This window comes from Marmota flaviventris, chromosome 18 (genome assembly GCF_047511675.1).
Source record: "Marmota flaviventris isolate mMarFla1 chromosome 18, mMarFla1.hap1, whole genome shotgun sequence".
NCBI lineage: Eukaryota > Metazoa > Chordata > Mammalia > Rodentia > Sciuridae > Marmota > Marmota flaviventris.
The window spans coordinates 14,777,273-14,798,515 of record NC_092515.1 but is presented as its reverse complement, the minus strand read 5'-3'; the positions used below and the strand labels follow the sequence as shown (position 1 = coordinate 14,798,515).

The 21,243-nt window shown below is 59.7% G+C and overlaps 1 protein-coding gene across 4 annotated transcripts in view; it reads left to right on the top strand.

The window, feature by feature from the left end:
- The window catches only part of Actn4 (actinin alpha 4), a 69,850-nt gene that overhangs the window by 38,042 nt on the left and 10,565 nt on the right, over nucleotides 1-21,243 (top strand). The window contains exons 1-11 of one of the 4 annotated variants that reach the window (XM_034636642.2): nucleotides 166-231; nucleotides 6,599-6,713; nucleotides 6,900-7,019; nucleotides 9,639-9,725; nucleotides 10,482-10,569; nucleotides 12,616-12,694; nucleotides 13,806-13,887; nucleotides 14,562-14,647; nucleotides 18,220-18,312; nucleotides 19,438-19,668; nucleotides 20,133-20,280. In XM_034636642.2, the coding sequence (XP_034492533.1) occupies nucleotides 6,689-6,713; nucleotides 6,900-7,019; nucleotides 9,639-9,725; nucleotides 10,482-10,569; nucleotides 12,616-12,694; nucleotides 13,806-13,887; nucleotides 14,562-14,647; nucleotides 18,220-18,312; nucleotides 19,438-19,668; nucleotides 20,133-20,280 (1,039 nt within the window). In that variant the 5' untranslated portion in view covers nucleotides 166-231; nucleotides 6,599-6,688. The other 3 variants (XM_034636643.2, XM_071604810.1, XM_027941183.2) reach the window with 3 other exon arrangements.

The window sequence follows — 21,243 nt, the reverse complement described above, 5'->3', positions numbered from 1 at the left end:
CACCTTTTTAGTTGGTGATGGAGCCTGGGCCCCAGGAGCAGTCTCTGCTTTCAGGAACTGAAAAGGTGCCCCTCTGGGCCCAGTAGCCATCTGGCAGATGGGTGATAAGAAGGGTGGGTGCTCCCCTAGAAATAAATAGCCGCTCCTCCCCTGTGTGCCAGCCCCGACACCCTTCCTGAGGACCTGCTGAGGCAGGAGCCATGGGCAGCGGCAGAGGCCATAGCAGGCAAGGTGGGAGTTCAGGAGGTGGGACGGCGCCCTCCCCCTCAAAGCAGCTGGTGCCCCAGCGGAGCGGCAGACCCAACACGGTATTTCAGAGATGAGGTTTGAAAACTCCCAAGACCCTGGGGAGGCCTGTTTGGCCTCCGTGTGCCAGGGGGGAGCTGGCTGTGGCCACCTGCTGGCTGGGCCTTCTTTGCCAGGCATTGGGTGGTGACATCCTGCCAGGCGGGTGGGCAGCCTGGACACAGTGAAAGGCAGGGGCGTGGCTCGAAGCAGCTGGCAGTTCTTCCTAAAGTCTTACCAAGCGTGGCCTCAGTGGAATCCACATGGGAGCGTCTGCCTGGAGCAGGGAGGCCTCTGGCCCAGCTGCCTTGCCCATGCGCATCCGGACCAGCTTCTAAGCCTAGACTGACTGCAGGAGGCCCCCCTTGTCCTGGTTTTAGTGGGGTTCCTTCTGCCAACAGGCATTTCCTTTCACACCACGTGTGTGTTTGTTTTTGTGGTGCTGGGGTCGAACCAGGGCCTCGCACTGGCCAGGCTGTGCTCTGCCACCAAGCTGCACCCCAGCCCGAGAACATGTCTTGCGACGGGAAGTCAGGAGGGAAAGGGAAGGGAGCTTCTCCCGGGCCTTTTCTTGGTCTTGGCTTGTGCTGGGGTCCCGCTGCCTGCCGAGCCCCTCTGGCTGTCCTGGGTCTTCCTCATTTCTTATTCATCGATGGCCCAGAGCAGAGGGTCTCCGCTCTCTGGTTGGGGGAGGGCATCTTCCATGAATGGCTTATTAAAGCCACCACTGCCACATTCCTGGCCGCTGAGGTCATCTCCCGAACAATATCCATCATTCATTCACCCAGCCGCCCCACATCCTGGCTGCTGGGAGGGGTCCCTGTGACACAGGAAAGACTTTATGACCAGTAATGCCAGCGCCCCCTCCAACACACAGGAGTGACAAAGCAGAAATCACTGCCCCCCACCCACCCATCTTGCCACCAGGACTTGAGCACATGGAGTAAGGACAGGATCCCAGACTTGCCCCTCCCTTCTCCACTCTTGCCCTGAGCTGTTTTGGCAACCATAGGCGGCACTGTCTGTGGGTCTCCACGTGTGTGTGAAGCGCCAGCCACATCCTTCCTTCCTCCCCAGATAGGCCAAGAGCCTGGTGCAGCTGCCTCCCCTGGGTGCTGGGTACAGGCTGGGAGCAGCTGGGCCTCCCTGCTGGGTTCTGTTGGTCCAGTACCTTGCACTCTGCTCTCACGTCCTGGAGTGAGTGCCCACCTGTTTGTTAGTGTGATTTTGAGCAAGTCATGTGACTCTTCCTGCCTCAGTTTCTTCATCTGTTCAGTAGAGACGATAGCGTCCTGCATGATCATGGTGACGTGTGAGTATAGGAAGCAGCCGAGAGCGGTCATTGTGTGATCACGTTTAATGTTCAGGCTGCTGGGCTTCCTGCTGTGTCCAGGACATAGTAGGGCCTCCAAGCAGGTGAATTCTTCTTAGCACTGAATTCTTCTTAGATGAGGCGCTGTCCTGTTCCAACTGGTCAGATTTGCTACTTTCCCTGGTGGATATCAGTGATGTCTAGAAGAGCTCCGGCGCTTTGCCTTTCTCCCAGTGCTCTGGCCGCTTCCTCCCAGGATCTCACAAAACTGAGACCTTGGGTTTGTGGTTTCAATCAGGACAGGTACCTCCAACCTGGCTTCTCTGCCCTCCTCCTTCTGCCAGGAGGAAGAAGTTGCTCTCAGTTTCTTTCCTTTCTGGGGATTGAACCCAGAGGTGCTTTATCACTGAACTACATTCCCAGCCCTTCTGTTTCAAGGCAGGGTCTCACTAAGTTGCTGAGGCTGACCTCAAGCTCACAGTCTTCCTGCCTCAGCCTCCTGAGTCATACACCACTGCACCTGGCAAGCATAGCCTTTTAAAGGCCCCATTAACTCCTTTCTTACTTTCCTTTCTCTGACCAGGTTCTGATCCTCCTGCTGCGGGGCCTTAGCACATGCTGTTCCCATTATCTGCAGAGCCTCCTTTATTTTTGTCTTATTGAACTTAACATTACTCAGGTCAGAGTTTGAAAATTACCTTTGAGGAGAACTTCGATGCACCTGCCCTCACCACTCCATGAGACATTCCCCCACCATGCTGGACATTCTCTGCAGCTCCTGTTATGAGGCAGGGGACACAAACCATCTGATAACCTAAGGGGGGACTCTGAAGCCACAATACCTGTTTTTAAATCCAGCTTCTATAATTTTCTAGGAATGTGACTAATATGGGCAGGTTCCTTCGCTTCTCAGGCCCTCTGTTTCCTCGTCTGGAAAGTGGGGGCATGAGAAAGTTAATACAGGACAAAGTGCCCAGACCAGTGCCTGGTGCACAGCTGGGCCTTGGAGTGTCTGCTGTGGCCACTGCTGTTCCCGCTCTCCCTCACGCTGTGCTTTCTTGGTGGAGCACGCCTGGGTCGTGGGTGCTGTCGCTCCTCGGTGCGGAGCTCCGGGCGAGTGCGGCTGGTCTGCGTTTGCTTGCCTTCGGGTTCTTGGCACAGGCCCGGCCCTGGTGGACACCCAGCAGGTGCTTGTCGAGGGAACGTGTCTGGCTCAACAGGTTCTAGGGTGCTGGGAACAGGCAGAGCCCGTCAGCAGGGGGTCCGTAGCTCCCCCTGAGCCTCCCACCTGGTGGCGGGGTTGTGGTGGGCACAGGAGGCCTCCAGCATAGAAACCACCTCCCTACACCATCCACCCCCACGTTCCTCTGAACTGGGGGAGAGGAAGGATTTGAGCAGAGTTGTCATGTTTGTGACCAAGTAGAAAAAACAATGAGTCCCTACTGTCCTGCTGGAAATCCAGCCCCTGCCCTCTCACTGCAAGGAGGAGTGGCACTCACAGTTGCTTTGTCCCAGAGGTGGCCTCCTGAGCCCATGCTGTCCTTGTCCCGAGCCCTGGATCAGTAGGTGCCTCTCACCTTCCAGGAGGAGGAAACACGGCCAAGCAAGGCATGGGTGAGGGTGGGGGTCCGCCAGTGGGCTCCCTGGCTCTGAGTGAGTCCATGGTTGGGAAGGAGTTCCTCCCTGCCCTGTCCCCAGCGCACTGGGGCGTCTTCCTGAGCACCTGAGGTGTTCTGCTCTGGCTGCTGCGTGTTTCCGGTCAGGAAGGCAGATGCGGCCTGCTTTCATTTACTTAGAGGTGGGCCTTTCCCTGACCACGTGTGACACTAAGAGCTTAACCTGGGCCGGCTGCAGTGCTCAGTGATTTGCTTTCATCCTCTTGTTTAATCCTTTTCTTAAGAGCAGAGATCCCAGTCCCCAACCACCACCCAGGAAAACAAGGCTCATCATTTGCCCTGGGTTATGGCGGCTGCCCCAGTGGGAAAGCCGAGCCTGGAACCAGGTCTGCGCGATCCCTGGGGCAGAACTTTTGTTTACTACCCAGAGTAGATGGGCAGAGGTGGGCATGTGCTGGAGGGCACACGGGAGGACAGAAGGCCTGGGCCCGAGGAGGCAAGGTTCACTCAGCGCCTCCGCAAGTTGGATTGGGGACTGTGTGCAGGGCCCTGGACATCACATTTCCCTCCACACTGCTGCAGGAGAGGGCAGAGGGCCTTCACAGAGCAGAGGTGGGGTCCTGCTTTTCCTGGGTGTTGGGTCGGAAGCAGCCAGCGAGCAGGTGTGGGATTCACCTGGTGCAGACTCCATGCCAGGGTCTGTGATGAGGCTTTGAGTGCAGTCCACACACACCCCGTGGCATCCGTGCAACAGCAGCAGGAGGTGGACTCCGATGAACCGAGCTGGCGTTCAGCCCCAGGTCTGCCTCTCCCAGGGGGTGACCCAGGCAGGCAGAGGCCAGGAGCAGTGCCTTTTAGACATGTGCCCCCCCACATCCCCTGCAGATGACAGGTGCCTAGGCCCTGGCTCCTGGCAGCGTGGGAGCACCATGGGGGTCCACCCTCGGGAACTGCCGTCTTGCAGCCGCAGGCTGAGGGATGTGACTTGGCCGCTTCGTTGTCAAAGGGCATCTTTCAGGCACAGGCAATAGCAGAGGCTGGACATCCCCAGCCACTTCCTGCCCAGCCCCTCCTGCTGCTGTCCTCTGCACCACAGGCCTCTGCCCACCGCGCAGGCACTGCGCCCTGAGCCATGGAAAGCACCTCTGCCCCGTGGGGTTCCCACGAGGTGGGAGAGGGCTCCTGCGCACGTTCTGTGCATTAAGACAGAAAATGCCTGGAGGATGTGTCTCCCCGAGAGGTGCCAAGGACCGTGTGGTGGTGTGGGCAGGCAGGGTACAGGGCAAGCACTCTGGACAAGGCAGGAGGGCTTCCGAGACCCTGTGGGGAGGGAGGAGCTGCCGCCTGGGCCCTTCCATGCGCTCCGCGGGCTTTCTTGCCTGGAGCCCCTGAGCAGACCACGACCCAGGCAGTGTGTTCATCTGTACAGGAGAGGAAGCCACCTTCCAGGGCTGCGGAACTGCCCCTCTGGAGCCACAGCCAGTGCGCTAGGCCTGGTTTGTCCAAATGCGGAGTCGTACAGGGCAGCAGGGGAACAGGGCTGGGAAGGCTAGTGGACATTCTCGTCAGTGAGAGCCTGCCTGTGGCCTGTCCCCTCAGAGACTACACAGGTGCCACAAAGTGTCTGCTCGGGGCCACCTGTGTTGTGGGTCGGCACCTGTTGGGGGGGATGGCGGGCGGAGTCCAGGAGGAGCTGCGCTCAGGGCACTGCCCGGTCTGCCCTGGGGATCGAGCCAGGGCCGCTTTACCTGCAGCCGCACTCGCAGCCTTTTTTGTTTGTTTTGAGACAGCGTCTCACTAAGCCCTTCAGGGCCTCAGCCTCTCAGGTTGCTGGGGTCACAGGTGTGTGCCCCATGCCTGGCTGGGCATGGGTCGATGGTGGCTGCGTGATAAGGGCAAAGGTAGCCAGGGAAACAGCAGCGTCTGTCTCCCAGGCAAGGAGGAGCGGGGAGTGGTCTGAAGCTGGGCCCCTGGATGGGGTGCGTGCTGATTAGGCAGCGTCTTTGGGAGGGGCCTGTATCAGCTCTGAATAAGCAGGTTTGGTGAGAGTCCTCAGAGCACACCGGTACTTGGCCGGAGGCCCCACAGAAGCCCCCTTGCCCCATGTGGCCTTTGCCTGTGTCCTGGGCATAGAATGTGCTCTTGCACGTCCCTGGCAGTCTGCCCACTTCTGCGCTGGCCCTGCAGATTGAGGAGGCAGCTTGGGGCATGGGGCACAGCGGCTCCTGGGGAAGCAGAGGCTTGGGGTGTTCTGAAGACCTTGCTGCAGAAGGGTAAGGACCAGTTTGCCCAGAGTTGCTGGGCATGTTGGTATTAACTGGTCTGAGCTGCCTCTGTGGCACTGATGTCTGATAAAATGCCCCAGCTGGCGGGGCTGAGTGGCCCTGTCCTTGGGGGTTGTGCCATCATGATAGGTGCATCCAGGTCTGGCTTCCTGTTCAGGGCCCCCTGCCCCCACCTTCCAACCGATCCTCAGAGATTCCTCTTCAAATGTAGCTGCTTCCCACTCCCCTGCCCACCTGCTCTAAAACAAGTCAGAAGTCAGGCGTTTGATTCGGAAGGATGGGAGCTGGGTTCCGAGGTGCATGCCGAGAATCCCAGCAACTTAGTGAAATGTTATTTCAAAATAAAAAAGGCTGGGAATGGCTCAGTGGTAAAATGTCCCTAGGTTCAATCACCAGTACCAAAAAAAAAAAGATTTAAAAGCTTGGGACATGGAACGTTCTGTAGGGAAGAGAGAGGCCAGGGTGTTGGGCCACAGAAAGCCCCACTACATGACGTGTGCAGGGCTCAGAGGCTCTGCATTCCTGTCTCTCAGGAGGGCTTGCCTCTGGGCCACCCTGAGTGTGGAAACGGTGAGGAAACTGCGTTTACAGGTGGCTTTTCGGGCCATGCCCTCTCTGCCACTGATGGGATTCTGCAGCCTCTCATTAGGCAGTGGAAGAAGCCAGTGCTTGGCCAGGAGCTATGTCCACCTAGAAACGAGGACCTGAGCTCTTGGAGGGTAGGGACCTGCCTGTCGTTTGCCACCTGTAGGGCCTGCTGCTCCATCGGGGTTGTAGAGCTTAAGAGCCACCTTGGGCGCTGCTGCCTGGTGCGCTGTGGGCTCCCTCATGGGAGCTCGGTGTGGGGGAAAGGGCGCTTGCCGCAGGCTTGACGGGGTGGGTTCAAGTGCAAGCCCTGCCGTGGGCCTCGGCTCCCTTATTTTTGCTCGGGTTGCTCTAAAGGTCAAACAATGTGCACATAGACGGTGGCTCAGGGCCTGGTTCTGAGCCAGTGTCCCATGGTAGCCTCTGCCCTCCTGGGCCTGGACTTGAGCCTGCGCTTTTAGTAAGAGCCACAGCAGCCCGGCTGACCCTCCCTGCCCCTCTGTCCCGCCTCCCAGACCTTCACAGCCTGGTGCAACTCCCACCTGCGGAAGGCGGGCACGCAGATCGAGAACATCGATGAGGACTTCCGCGACGGGCTCAAGCTCATGCTGCTCCTGGAGGTCATTTCAGGTGAGCCTCCCACTGGCGCAGTGCCACCCGCACGGGAACTGGAGCCTCGTCACAGTGGGCCCCAGAGACACTGCCCCATGGCCACCGGCATCTGGGCATTGGCCTGTGGGCAGGTGCAGAGTGGCCAGGAGGGCCAGAGCAGGGGACACTAAGGCGCTGTCCGCTCCGTCTCTGTGCTTCTCTCAGGGGAGCGGCTGCCGAAGCCCGAGCGTGGGAAGATGCGGGTGCACAAGATCAACAATGTGAACAAAGCCCTGGACTTCATCGCCAGCAAAGGGGTCAAGCTGGTCTCCATCGGAGCGGAAGGTGAGCTCCTGACCGAGTTCCTGACCTTGAGGCTGACGTTGCATTCTGAGCCCATGCAGTGGTCTAGTAGTGGAGCCCTTGGGGTTAAAGCCCCAATGTGTATTCACCAGTGACCACAGTGACTGCCCTCCATAGGATACTGGGCCCAGCAACCCCCACACACCTTGCAGGGAAGTCCAGGTGGATATAGTCCAAATCTGGGAAGTGTAATGGACCCAGCCATGAGGGACAGAGGAATGACTTTGACTTAGACCCTGGTCATCCTCATTTGTTCCTGCACTGGACCCAGCTACAGTGACAGACATGTGACCTGGTCCCGCTGTGCCAGGAGCACCTCCACCAGGGCCCTGCCTGGCATGTGTGGGCAGGAGGGATTGCAGAGGAGAGAAGGGGCCTAGTGGCCCCAGTCGGGGTGTTGGGAAAGGACACAAGGACAAAGGTCAGTGCCCTGACTTCGAGAGCAGGCTTTGGACTGCCCCAGGATCCGATGTGTTCCAAAGGGATACCGTGGACCCCACTCGGCCAGCCCTGTGCCCTCCCTCTGGGGCAGCGGGCTGTCCTCAGGGCCCCGGGGTTGAGCTCCCGGACGCTTTGGGAGACGAGCTGAGGCCTGATGGAGCCCAGACGCTCCCAGAGCCCGGGCTCCAGTTCTGCTCATTAGAGCAGGGTTTCTTGCCCTGACATCCGTGTTGTCCCAGCTTTTAGAAAAACAAAGAAAACTAATTGCCATTAATGACAGGCCCTGAGAGTGTGGCCAGAGCTCCAGGCCAGAATGCGCACACTGAGCTCCAAGGCCTGCCCCGGCCCAGGACCTCTCCCAGGAGGGCTGCCAAGCGCTGCATGCCACAGTCGAGGTGGTTGGTGTTTGTTTAAAAAAAATCAAAACCCAAAAATTCAGTCAGGCCCAGAGATGTTCTGTCCTGCTGGCTCTTTCCCCTGGGCCCTGCTCCAGCCCGTGCTGCTCATGGCTGCTTTTGTTTTGCTCAAACGCGCGTCTGTCAATACAGAAGGGGTTGGAGGAGAGACCGGGCGGCCTCAGTTTCATTTGGAGAAAAACTGGATCTGAAATGTTCCCATTCATGCCCAGATTGGTTCCCTTCCAATCCCTGTTACCACTGGGCCCTGGGACGAAGCTAGAGGGCAGCCTAATGGAGCCTCATCCACCTGAGAACTTGGCCCTGCCCTGGCTGCAGCCCCCGCCCCTCCACATAGCCGGGCAGTTGGGGGAAAATGGCTTCTTTGTGGGGTTTACCAGAGGGGAAGCCGTCGGGCACAGCTGCAGGTCAAGCAGCAGCTGGTGGACGTGTCTTGAGCCTGCACTTCCAGTGGCTGCGTGTGGGATTGGGCTGTCCCCTGCCCTGGAGGGCTGTATCTTGGTGGCGGGCCCCACAGCTTCCCCGAAGGAAGAGCTGCCTTTCCCACAACTGGGAGGGAGCAGGTGGCTCTGCTCAGTGTCTGTGTCTGGGGACTTGGACCCTGGGACAAGATTAGGACAGACATTGGTCCCTTCCCCGCCTCGGGCAGCAGACATGCATTTCCTCATCCTGGAACCTGAAGTCCAGAGCCGCTGTGGGGTCAGCTGCGGTTCACCCGCTGTCCTCCTGTGGCTGTCAGTGCTCCTTTTCTTCTGGGTGTGTCCCTGGGAGGTGTGCCCCTCCACTTTCTGACCCCTACGTCCTCTAACCACGCCCGCCCTCAGGTTTCCGCTCCTGGGGGGCTGCGCCTGGCCTCCCCAGCTCCTGCAGCGGCCTTCGCCGGCCCCTAGATGCTCTCTCCTGTCTTCTGAACTCGTTTGCAGGCCCCTGTGTGGCCCGCTGAGACGCGGGCAGCAGAGGAGCTGGGGCTGGGCGAGGCTCCTGGAGACACAGGCAGTGAGGGATGAGTGAGGGATGAGTGAGCGAGAGGCCCCAGGGGCATCCTCCATCGCCGGACAGGTGTGAGGTCCTCGAAGCAAAGAAGAACCTGGCTTGCTGAGCAGCCAGAGGATTCCAGGAGGGGGAGGGACAGTCACCCTGTGGGCCACACTGAGGAACACAGGGTCATCTCGGGCACAGTGGAATCTTTAGCAGGGGTGTGACACAAATCCGACCCTCCTGGCTGCTGTGAAGAGGTGACCTGACTGTAGGGGTTAGGAGGAGACAGCATGGCCAGCTTTGCAGGAGACGGCAGGGGCACCAACAAGGGTGGCAGCAGCCTAGGTCCCCAGCACTGCTGAGTAGCCCGTGCACTGACCCATCAGAGCCCGGCTCAGTGGAGGGCAGGGCCTTCACTTACAAGCAGAATCAGGCCTGAGCTTAGGTGCCATGGCATAGGTGTGAGCAGAAGGCCACACACCCGGGACAGTCCTCCCGGAGCAGTTCCGTAGCTGGGCCATGACAATGAGTGGTCCCTGGGGAAGAGGTCTTCATGACCTAGGAGAGACACAGAGATACAAGGCACCCGGCAGCTGCAGGCTTTTAAAACAGTCTTCTCAGCGCGTGGCGCCTCCTCCCAGGGAGGCAGGCGGGTAGCCCCTGTCCAGCGGAGAGCTGAGCTGGTCTCCCGGTGGGGCTGGAAGGCTGCCTGGGAGAGCTGAGCCTCCCTGCAGCCTAACAGCCCCGCCCCTCCTCCCCCGAGCAGAGATCGTAGACGGCAACGCGAAGATGACGCTGGGCATGATCTGGACCATCATCCTCAGGTTCGCCATCCAGGACATCTCCGTGGAAGGTAAGGGTGGCAGCCGCCTTCCACCTCCCCGGTCACGTCAGTTCCCAAAGCTTTGTCTTCGTGCTTCAGGCCCCTTCCTTGCTTCATTGGGGTGACTCAGAGGTGGCCTTTCACAGGAGTCTGTCATCCCCTCCCATGGCCTTGTTCTCATGGTCCCCAGGGTGTGGACTCTCACACTGCCCCCATGAAGCGGGCAAGGGAGACTGGCCCCTTTCAATTTTTTATTTAGAGACCGGTCTCACTGAGTTACTCAGGGCCTTGCTAACTTGCTGAGGCTGGCTTTGAACTTGCAATCCTCCTGCCTCAGCCTCCCAAGCCACTGGGATCACGCATGCTCCACCGCGCCCAGCTACAGCTAGGAACTTTGGTCACGGACTAAGTGCTAAGTTGGGCCTGGGCTGGTTCTCTCTCTGCCCAACCCCCCACCCTTGGGTCTTGTCCTCATGGACCTGGTGTCGGCCCCGGCCATCCAGCTACCCGTGTGCACCACAGGATGGGAAAAGCTGCCAGGCCACTTTATGGAGGAGGCTCCTGGGTGCTAGGTCACAGAGTGACCAGGACATAGGTGTTCCCTAAGCTTACAGAACTCCCAGTCTGAGGTCAACTGCCCTGGGATGGGCAGGGGTCTGCTGCTGTAAGGGTGGGCATCCTCCCTCCGTGGGTGGTGTTTGCCCTGGACCTGAGGCTAGGTGTCCTCTGCGGGTCAAGTTCTGAGGTGTATTTTTGAGCCTGTGTCATCGTCCCTGTGTTTTGCAGAGACCTCTGCCAAGGAAGGGCTCCTCCTCTGGTGCCAGAGAAAGACAGCGCCATATAAGAACGTCAACGTGCAGAACTTCCACATCAGGTGAGCATACGACTCGGGCACCCCCGTCGCCACCCCAGAGCCACGGGGCTTCCTCCCACCTGCCCTACTTCCTGTGTTTTTGTTGTGGTCTATGAGACACCAGCCCTCAGTATGTCCCTGTCCCAGCCCCTGTGGTCCCACGGGAAGGTGCCCTGGTCTTCTCCAAGGAGGAAGCAGTGGCCACCTGAAGGCCCAGCACTTCTGCAGCCTTCTAGAACCTTCTTCTGCCCCAAGCAGAAGACTTGGGGACTGATCCTTCGTTATTATCTAGAGGTGGGGAAATATACTCTCTGCTAAGAAGAGCAGCACTAGGCCCAGCTTGATCTCGCTCCCTGTGGTGGGAGAGGGTGAGACATATCACCGTGACCGAGGCAGGCAGGGCTAGTGCCACATGAGAGGTGGGGCAGCCCTCTGGTTAGGGCACAGACTCAGATCAGGTCCTGCTTGGTGCATGACTTCGCCCCTCTAAGCTTCTGGAGTGGCACTTAGGTTCCACAGGGGTCCTGGTATGTTCTCCAGAGCCCTGTGCTGGATATTGAGGGCCTTTCCCGTCATACTCCACTGTTAATAGCACATGCTCCATGGTCCCCCCACCTGTCTGTATGTCTCTCTCTTTTGGTAATACAGATTGAACTCAGGGGCACTCGGCCTCTGAGCCACATCCTCAGCCCTATTTTGTATGTTATTTAGAGACAGGGTTTCACTGAGTTGCTGAAGCTGGCTTTGAATTCGCAATCTTCCTGCCTCAGCCTCCCGAGTTGCTGGGATTCCAGGTGTGCGTCACTGTGCCTGGCCGTGGTCCCTCTCTTGATGACTCCTCTATATGTCTCCTTCCTTTCCTCGCCATCAGATGATGATCTTCTCACTCGTTTATGTGTTCAGTCAGTGAATATCTGTGGAGTACATGCTGCTTCAATGAGGCCCTGCCGTGGGCGGTCGACCCCAAGGCAAGGGGAGCAGCAGTCGGAGGTGCGCGGTGCAGCCATTTCAGAGAGTGAGAAGTGCTATGTAAATATGGTACAACTGAGCAAGGCAAAAGAACGCTAACTGGGGTCACATTCTGAGCAGGTGACATCAAGCCTGACCTCGGAAAGAACCAGCTCTTTAAGTAAGGATCTCAGAGAAGAAACTCTAACTAGTCCAGCTTAGGACCAGCTTGTGACTCTGTAGAGGATCTCTTTGCTGGAGAGACCCCCTGCATGCCACAGTGGACTCCTGCAGGGGGCCTGGGCTCAAACGCAGGGCTCTGTGGGTGCTGGGCAAGTGCGCTGCCACTGGGCTGCATCCCTGCCTTTTGTGGGTGTGTATAATTTTTGATTCAGTGTCTTGCTGTGTTGCCCGGGCTTGGTCTTGAACTTGTGATCCCAACTCATCTCCCTGGTAGCTGGGATTGCCGGCCTGCGCCACAGCCCCTGACCACAGCCCTCCGTGGGTCAGGTCAGCCACGGGGCCGGGTCACACAGCCCAGGCACTGGGCTCCTCTAAGTGGGCCCGTCTCCTTCAGGGCTCTTGGGTGTACAGTGCTCAGAGGGTCAGGCCATCTCAGTCACACAGTCCTTGTCACACGTCAGACACTGGTGTAGGCACTTACTCATTTACTCCTCACCATCACCCTGGAAATTAAGAACGGCTTTGGTGCCATTCCATGTTCCCACCACAGTGAGGGCACCCTCCTCATGACCTTTGCTTTGCTTTCTTTTCTTTTCTTTTCTTTTAATATACCAGGGATTGAACGTAGGGGCTCTTAACCACTGAGCCACATCCCAGCCCCGCCTTTTTTTTAAAAAAAAAATTTAAGATATTGATGGGCCTTTATTTTATTCGTTTATTTGTAAGCAGTGCTGAGAATCGAACCCAGGGCCTCCCATATGCTACCACTGAGCCACAACCCCAGCCCTCCCCAGTCCTTTTTTATATTTTATTTAGAGACACGGTCTTGTCAAGTTGCTCAGGGCCTTGCTAAATTGCTGAGGCTGGCCTTGAACTCACGATCCTCCTGCTTCAGCCTCCTGAGCCGCTGGGATAACCTTTGCTTTTCATTTGCAGCTGGAAGGACGGTCTTGCCTTCAACGCCCTGATCCACCGGCACCGGCCAGAGCTGATTGAGTACGACAAGCTGAGAAAGGTATGTCTCCTGCTGCCCTCAGTGGCCTCTCACACTTGAGTCTGATGCCCTAACTCTGGGCTGCCGTCCACTGTCCGCTTCCTTGGCTGGATCTTGGCTCCATTGGGCAGGCTGGGAGCATTCGTGCCCGCTCCCCGGGTCTCTGGCTTGGTGCCTGACTTGCTCCCTGAGTCCCTCAGGGATTGTCCCGTCTCCCTCCATGGGTATTGCAGCAGCCAGGGCTCCTAGGGCCTGTCCCTCAGGCCTTCTGACTCCCCTTCCTTGGATTCTGGTTTAGGCAGCACCCCCCTCTGCCCCCGGGGAGGACAGTGGGGGATTCTGAACCGTCACCGCCGGCCAGCACCTCCTGGGCGAGAGCCAGCCCCGTGCTCTCAGAGCTCCCGGCTCTGGGGAAGGCAGGGCAGCATGTCCACAGCAAACCCAGCACAGGAGGCTGTCCCCGCGAGCCGAGCCGGGGGGCCACCTGCAGAAGGACGGTGCCCCTGAGCTGGAGGGGCTGGAGAGGGTCCCTGGAGGAGGAGCAGCTTCAGGCCAGAGGAGGGCACGTTCAGACACAGGCCCTCAAGCAGCTCCTCTGGTCACAGTGAGAATGTGACTCATTCCAGCTAGAAACCGACAAGGGGAAGCAGGACGGGGGGCTGCGAGGACCGGGGGCTGGGGCACTCCAGGAGGTGGGCCACAGGTGCTCCCCACACCTGCCCCAGTGCGCTCTCAGGCCTGGGCCGCACCTGTGGGTTTTCAGGGCAGGAAGTTGATCTCAGGTGACGGGTGGCTGGGAATTCTGTGGGAAGTACGTGCCTGCGTTTTCATGGAGGAACAGTTCCATGGGTGGGCTGGGCTGTAGCTCAGTGGCAGAGCATTTGCCTGGCATGTGAGGGGCACTGGGTTCGATCCCCAGCACCACACAGAAATAGTAAATAAAAGATCCATTTACAACTAAAATATTTTTTAAAGTTCCATGGTTTGCCCCATGGCGGGCATTGGCCTTCCCGTCCCTGGACAGCTCACCTGGGGACTCCTGCCCTTGGTCTCCCCACTCCCAGGTCAGCTCTTGTGCCCCCAGCCCATGAGTCCTACCCCTGACTGCTTCCTGTCCCCCTCGCCCCCACAGGACGATCCAGTCACCAACCTGAACAATGCCTTTGAAGTGGCTGAGAAATACCTCGATATCCCCAAGATGCTGGATGCAGAGGGTCAGTATGTCCTTTTGGTTCAGTGACCACCTTTCTCTCCCACCTCGCCTGTCTGGCCTGGCACTGGGCCAGGGCCTGCAGCCTCACCTGACCTTGGGGGTAACCTCAGGGAGCTCAGCCAGTGGAGTCGGGGGAGGGCTGAATAAGTCCTGGTGCACGGGACACCTGGACGGCGCATCACCTTGGTCCCAGAGCAGGGGCAGCGAGAGCCGACCAGGTCTCTGTGGGGTGGAGACGGGCGGGGAGGGAAGCAGCTGGGGGGCGGCTCTCTGGGCCTGGGGCAGGGTGGTTGGCCACGGCGCACGGGCTCCGGCTTCCTGCGCCCAGCCGGCCCCCCACCTCCCTGCTGTCCAGGCCGCCAGGGTGGAATTTTGTTTTTTCCTTTTCCGGCCTCACTCCAGCCAGCACCACCCCCAACCAGGACCCATGTCTCTGGCCTCTGGTGGCCCCTGGAGTTGACTGTCCTTCAGCCCCTCGAGGCCACCCTCAGAGAGGAAGTGGCCTCCTTCTGATCCAGTTCCCACAGCCTTGGCCTTTCCTGAGACCCCGGGGTTCGGGGCGGAGGGTGCACCCAGACCCGTGGGTGCCCCAATCAGTTCTGAGGGTCCTTCTCCCAGGACAGCGTGGCCTCGGGAGCCTGCTCGGGCGGCTTAACCCCTGTCGTTCACTTGCAGACATCGTGAACACGGCCCGGCCCGACGAGAAGGCCATAATGACCTATGTGTCCAGCTTCTACCATGCCTTCTCAGGAGCGCAGAAGGTACCGGGCAGGGCCGGGCAGGCCCTCCTCGCCGCCGCTGCCCAATGCCGCCGCTGCCTCTCGCCTCCCACGCTCACCTCATTTCTCTTGCAGACGGCAGTGGCCTCTCTCCGACTGGAAGCCACCCCCCCACTCCTGGGCATCGCTGCCTGTTCAGTCTTTGCTCTAGTGTCTGTCGGGTGCCTGGCCGTGCCAGGCTGTGTTCTAGGCAGTGAGGACAGAGTTGTTGCCAGTCAGGCAGGTTCCCTGCTCTGTGAGCGCGGACGCCCTGGCTGTAACCACCATAGGTCAGCACACAAAATTATTTCATGTGGCGAGAAGTGTGGTAGAGGACTTGGGACAGGATGGTGGCCTAGAGATAGCTGTGGTGACTTAACTAGCCGTGAACAGGAAGGGGTGATGTGAGTAGGCTCTTGGGGTGAGGAGAAGGACTGAAGATTATGGTGAAGACATTCCAGAAAGAGTGAGGCAGGTGCAAAGGCCCTGAGGCAAGGATTAGCTTTTACAAGGAAAGGCTAAAGAGAAGAGAATGAGGGGAAGAATGAGATACGGGGCCAGACTGTCGGGGCTCATCATAGTCTGGGACGAGGAGGTGTAGAAGAACACTAGGAGTAAGGAGTCGCACCCAACATGTAAGCCCCTGCTTACATTTTCAGAAAATAAGTCTGCCTTGGTTCCTCCAGCCCCAAACAAAGCTGCTTTTACAGAGGCCGCGGCAAGTCTGCTTCACAGAGTCCTGGTTTGGAAAGGAAGTAGCTTATCCAGACCTTTCTCCCTCTGTTCACCAGGCAGCCGCACCACCCGGGCCTGGGGGGCTGGCTTCCAGTCCAGAGCAAGCGCTGTTCCTCCCGCATGAGCCTTGGGCCAGCCGGCTCCCTGCCTGCATCTTTCACTCTCTCTGCCTCTCTCTCTCTCTCCCTCTCTCTCTGCGCAGATATTGTGGGCACTCTGAGGCCAGATGAGAAGGCCATCATGACTTACGTGTCCTGCTTCTACCACGCTTTCTCGGGGGCCCAGAAGGTGAGCCGGGGTGGGAGGACCCTTGCTGCTGTGGCTGCGGACTTGCCCTCTGTCACCCTACGTCACCACTGTCTGTTCACATATGGTCAGAGCCCTGGCTAAGCAGGGCACCAGAAGGGCCACCCAGGACAGATGTCCCGTGACTTGGTGTCCCCAGTGCCTCCCGCCGTTTGTCTTTGTGGGACTTCTGCAGGGTCCCCAGATGTGCTCTGTTGGAGCGCAGCCCACCTTGTGAGTAGGCGGAACATCCTGCTCAGACAAGGAGAAGCCCAGGGCACAGTAGGTGGCAGAGCTAGGAGGGGACCACGTGGCACCCTTCTCAGGGCCTCCGCCTGCTGGCTCCGGCCCCACCCAGGCTCAGCTCTGCAGGCTGGCCTTCTCCGCAGCTCCCCGCTCTCCCACCCGCCCTCCAGAAGCCGAGCCAGCTTGGGTAGAGCTGGCAAAGGTGCCCACAGGCACCTTTCCCTGAGCCTGCTGACCGTATGCCACCCCTGGCCCCTCAGGGGCTCTCGTTTAGTGCCTCTGTGCCCTCCCTGGTCTCTGAAGCATCGCGGGCAGCGGAGTGTTCCGCTAACTTTGTGCCAGCATTTGGTGCAGAGGACGAGGAATCAGTCCTTGTTTAAAGAAGAAGTGGGACTCTAAAGTCCCAGGACCACGGCTCCTGCTGCCTTCTGTAGACCACCTTGTGTCATTGTGACCTTGGATAAGGCACGTCCCTCCGTTTCCCCATCTATGAAATGGGGCTTGCAGTAGCCCCTCTTACAGGATTGTTCTGGGGTAAACAAGGCCCTGCAGGTACAGCCAGTGTTCCGTGAGTGGCCAGTGGGGTTGCCCCTGCCCTGCCAGGTGGGCACGGGTGGTGTTTTCTGTCCCCCTGGCCACATGACCAGATGGAGCCCCTTTCCCTTCTACTGGCCTGTGACTGGGGCTGATGTCTGCCATGTTCTGCTGGAGGGCACAGGCAAGGGACACCCAGGGAGGACGCACCCTCCCCTGGGAGGAGGGTCCTCACTGCAGACCGGCCTACGCACACTTCCCACTGGACTTGCCCACTGTGGTCCTCCCTGCCCACCACACTGCCCTCACCAGGTGGCTGTTCCTCTTCCTAAAACGCCCCTGTGCTCGGAGCTGAACTCTGGTGGTGGTCGAGGGTTCCGAGGGATTGTGGGAGCAGAAGCTGACGGAAAGGCGGGTCACAGTGGTTGGAGGTTTCTGGGCAGCTGGGCCTAGAAGCTTGTTGCAGCCCCTCCTGTGGAGGAGACATGGGCCACCCTGCAGGACACGGGCCTGTCCTGGAAGGAGAGTGCTAGACTCCGGTGGCGTCGGCCTTCGGCTGTGAATTCACGTCTCAGGTCTCCTCATGATGCCTGTTATTGCTGTGGTCATCTCCCAGAGATTGGTCCCATCTCTCTCTTAAGGGTGCTTTCTGGGGTTTTTGTTTCATAACTGCAAGGTCACCCCAGCCTGGCCTTGAGTGGCCCTCTTTCCTGGTCATCCGTAAACACCGCCTCTTTCTTCCTTTACTCAGTTCACTCACCAGCCCTGAGCACCCGACCCCCGACCCCCGGGCTAGCTGCCAGGAATCCAGTGACCCCACATCCCTGTGACCAGCAGCATCCTGGTGGAGAGTGGATTTAAGCTGGGGGTGCCAGATGTCACTGCCCGTTAGGGGTCAGAAACTGACCCCGCGACCCCCCCCGCCAGCTGCTGCCCTGGCTGTGCTTCCTGTGCGCTGGGGCTGGTGTCACCAGCTGAGGCCCCGAGAGCTCACTTCTGAGGGGCACTGCCTGAGGTCCCTGGCGTGTCCTGCGCAGGGTGCAGGGTGTGTGCCCTTGTGTGTGCACGCGCTCACGCTGGCCTGGCTGGCTGCGCCCCTCCCTGCCTGCCCTGCAGTGTGGATGGGAGAGGCCAGGCCGAGTGCCTGGAGCCGTCTCCCGAGCCTCTGTTTTCCTCCCGTCGCTCTGTAGACCCTCCTCACTATTTCTGTTCCTGTTCTGTTGCCGTTTCAACTCCTCTTGGACCCTTTCTGTGCTTCCTGAAAGGTACCTGGCCTCTCCCTGGTGTGGCACCTCCCTCCTGCTCACACCTGCGCTCCCCCGCAGAGAAGGCAGGGCCTGCGCCCTGCTGCCCACGCTGTGTTCTCCAGAGCCACGGCCCCTTCTGCCCACGCGAGGTGGTAACACCCGCCCGAGGGGAGGAGAGGGGACCGGGCGTGTTGTACCCACACGCTGGCTGCTCCTGGGGCCAGAGCCCCCTGTGGCTCCCTCCAGCTGTTGTCCACCCGAGGCTCCTCCAGGACTTGGGCCCACTGCAGCCCCAGCGCTCCTCTTCGTGGGGACTCTGGCGAGGGCTTGTTCTCAAGACAGGAGGCTCCTGCAGGAGCACGCAGGGCCCAGCCGCCCTGCTGCAGTTCTGCTGCAGTTGCACTTTCTTTCCTTCCCCCTCGGGAAGTTCTCTGAGGGCCATGGACAAGCTGCTTTCAAGGGACGCGCTGTTGGCGGGAGGGTCCCCAAGCCTGAGGCAGTCCTGACTCTGCACTTCTCCCGTCCCAGGCCGAGACCGCGGCCAACCGCATCTGCAAGGTGCTCGCCGTCAACCAGGAGAACGAGCACCTGATGGAGGACTACGAGCGGCTGGCCAGCGACGTGAGTGCTTGTGCCCCTGCCCCCCGGCCCGCAGCTTTGCTGACCGCTCTTGTTGCTCTTGGCCAGGGGTCCCCGCAGCCCTGGTAGGGAGATGGCAGGTGTGGCCACAGGACTAGCGGAGCGCAGGAGGGCACAGGGCGTGCGGTCGCCAGGTCGGGGCGCGGCCCTTTGGCCTGGCGGTACAGGGTCAGAGCCTGGTCCCTGTCGCAGCCAGCTCTTCCTGCAGAGATGCTCAGCAGTCACGTGACTGTTCTTCAGAGGCCACTGGTTTCCAGCCTTTGAGATTTCACAGACCAGAAGAATTCGACAAGTGTCTGACAACCAGTCTAGGGCGGCCGACCTTCCTTCTGCCTGCACACTTTACAAAAGCAAAACCGGGGTGGGGCTCGGTGCTCGAGCTCTTGCCTGCCGCGCACGAGCCTGTGCCCCATCCCCAGTGCTGCAGCCGTCCTTCCCAACACCAGGCAGGGCAAAGAGCGGGGCTTCTGGGTCCCCCGCCATTGCCTGCGAGGGACCCTGCCCGAGCGTCAAGGTGCACTCTCAGGCAGACGCCTCTGTCCTCGGCCCCCTCACTTGGCTGGGGTTGGCGTTTGGAGCCACTTCCCCAAGTGCTCTCCAATAGACAGTAACTGGCTTTACCTTCCGAGAATTGTCCTAGAAAGAGCAGAGTAGCTGCTAGGAATACACGTTACTTTCTTTTTCAATTTTCTGATGTGTTTTGGGTCCCAGGCCATGCTCCCTTGTGGACCCCTGCCCTTGTGACATTTACCATCCCTGAACCAGGCAGAGAGGCTCTTAGATAAGCTCAGGGAAGCCAGGGATAGTGGGTCACCTGACAGCGAGGAGGGGGCTTCTGAGGAGGGGTGTTTGTTGAGCTGCCCACGTAGACCTGGGAAAGAGGCAAGAGGTACAGCCAAGAGCAGCACGGGGGTTCCCGGGAGGCCTTGTTCCCAGAATCCTGTGCTGTGGGGTCCCAACAGGACTCACGGGAGAGTCAGGCTAGGGAGGAGGGGAAGCCCTGGGGGCAGGCCCACAGTGGTCCAGGTCCCACGCTCCATAGCTGGGGACAGGCTGTGGGCACTCTGCCCCCTGCAAGGGTCACCACGGCTTCTTGTGGGCCCGCAGCTCCTGGAGTGGATCCGGCGCACCATTCCCTGGCTAGAGGACCGCGTGCCCCAGAAGACCATCCAGGAGATGCAGCAGAAGCTGGAGGATTTCCGCGACTACCGGCGCGTGCACAAGCCGCCCAAGGTGCAGGAGAAGTGCCAGCTGGAGATCAACTTCAACACGCTGCAGACCAAGCTGCGCCTCAGCAACCGGCCAGCCTTCATGCCCTCCGAGGGCAGGATGGTCTCGGTGAGCGCCCACCCCAGGGGGCCATGCCCGCGGGACTGAAGAGCAGCTGGGAGGGGCAGCGGCAGCTCAGAACAGCCCTTGGGCTTGGCCTGCTGCTCGGCCAGCACGTCTCCCTCAACCAGAACACATGGCCTCTGGGGCTGGCTGGCTGAGGGACACTCCCTGGTGTCACACTTGAGTGGTGTGTGTGGAAGTTTGAATTTGGACCCCTAGGCTGCTGTAACCCTAGGATCGGGGGTCACCTCTGGCTCCATAACCTCACCCACAGCATCCCTCTGTCTGTCCATCCATTCACTCGCTCTCCAGTTCACAGACTCATTCAGTTAATACAGAGGAACCCAGGGACCGAGTGTGCTGGGCTCTTGGCACCTGGACACGGCAAGGTGGGGTCGGGCAGGACTGTGGCCCCGCCGCTGACCTTCTGCAGCCTCCTATGACAGCCCTGCCCTCTCCTGCCCCCACAGGACATCAACAATGGCTGGCAGCACCTGGAGCAGGCGGAGAAGGGCTATGAGGAGTGGCTGCTGAATGAGATCCGCAGGCTGGAGCGGCTCGACCACCTGGCGGAGAAGTTCCGGCAAAAGGCCTCCATCCACGAGGCCTGGACTGACGGTACGGCCCTCTTCCCCGTTCCTGCTCAGATGTGCACACACGCACGCACCCCCGGACCCCCTGCTGTGCAGGGTCTGTGTGTCCAGCCCCTTTCCTGTCTTGTCTAAAGCTGCTTTGGGACTCATCCAGCCCCAGGCAGCAGGGCGCACCTGGGGCCATGTCTTCCTTCTTGCCCAACCTGCGCTGGCCTCAGAGATTATTACAGGCCTCTTCCTGGGTCATGAAGGGTCAGTCATCCAGGAATGCAGCCAAGCCCTGTCCTGCTTTTAGGGAAGTGACTGTATAGCTGTGCCGTGGCTTCTCTGAGGCAGTTCCCATCCCCATCCAGGTCAGGCATATGGGCAGGGCTCTCCTGTCCCTGGCACCATGTTGGGACAGTCTGCCCCTGTCTCACACTGCTGGTGCCGCATGCTGAAGAGCTCGCGTGTTCCCAGCTGCCTCTGGCTCTGCTGCGGGACCTGCAGTGGCGCTCGCTGGCTGCCAGCCACGTGCAGGAGCCCCTCCTTGCCCTGCCTCAGGGCCTCCTGCCAGGGGCCTGGACCCCTGCAAGATGGGTCCACTTGGAGGGAATTCGTGTCGCCTCCTGTTTCCCGGCGGCCTCGGAGCTGCCTGTGCCTTGGCTCGGGATGTAGAATTCCATCACGTCCCTGGCCCTCGGTCGGGACCCACACCATGGTTGAGATTCCAGATTCCAGGGGCCAGAAAACCACCAGTCCTGGGAAAGCCAGAGAAGAAAGCAAGCACAGGCCAGGGGCGGGGTTCACGGGGGCCCTGGGTTCAGCCCCAGCTCTGGTGCCGGTGGGAATGTGGGGGACAGACACAAGCCCTCCAGGCTCCTCACTCCTGCTCGTGGCCCATACTGCCTCCTGGCCCTGCTGGCCCTCCTGGCCCTGCTGGCCCTCCTGGCCCTCCTGCCACCATGGCCCAGCTGATCCCCCTTCTCGCCTGGTGTGGTCCTTGGCT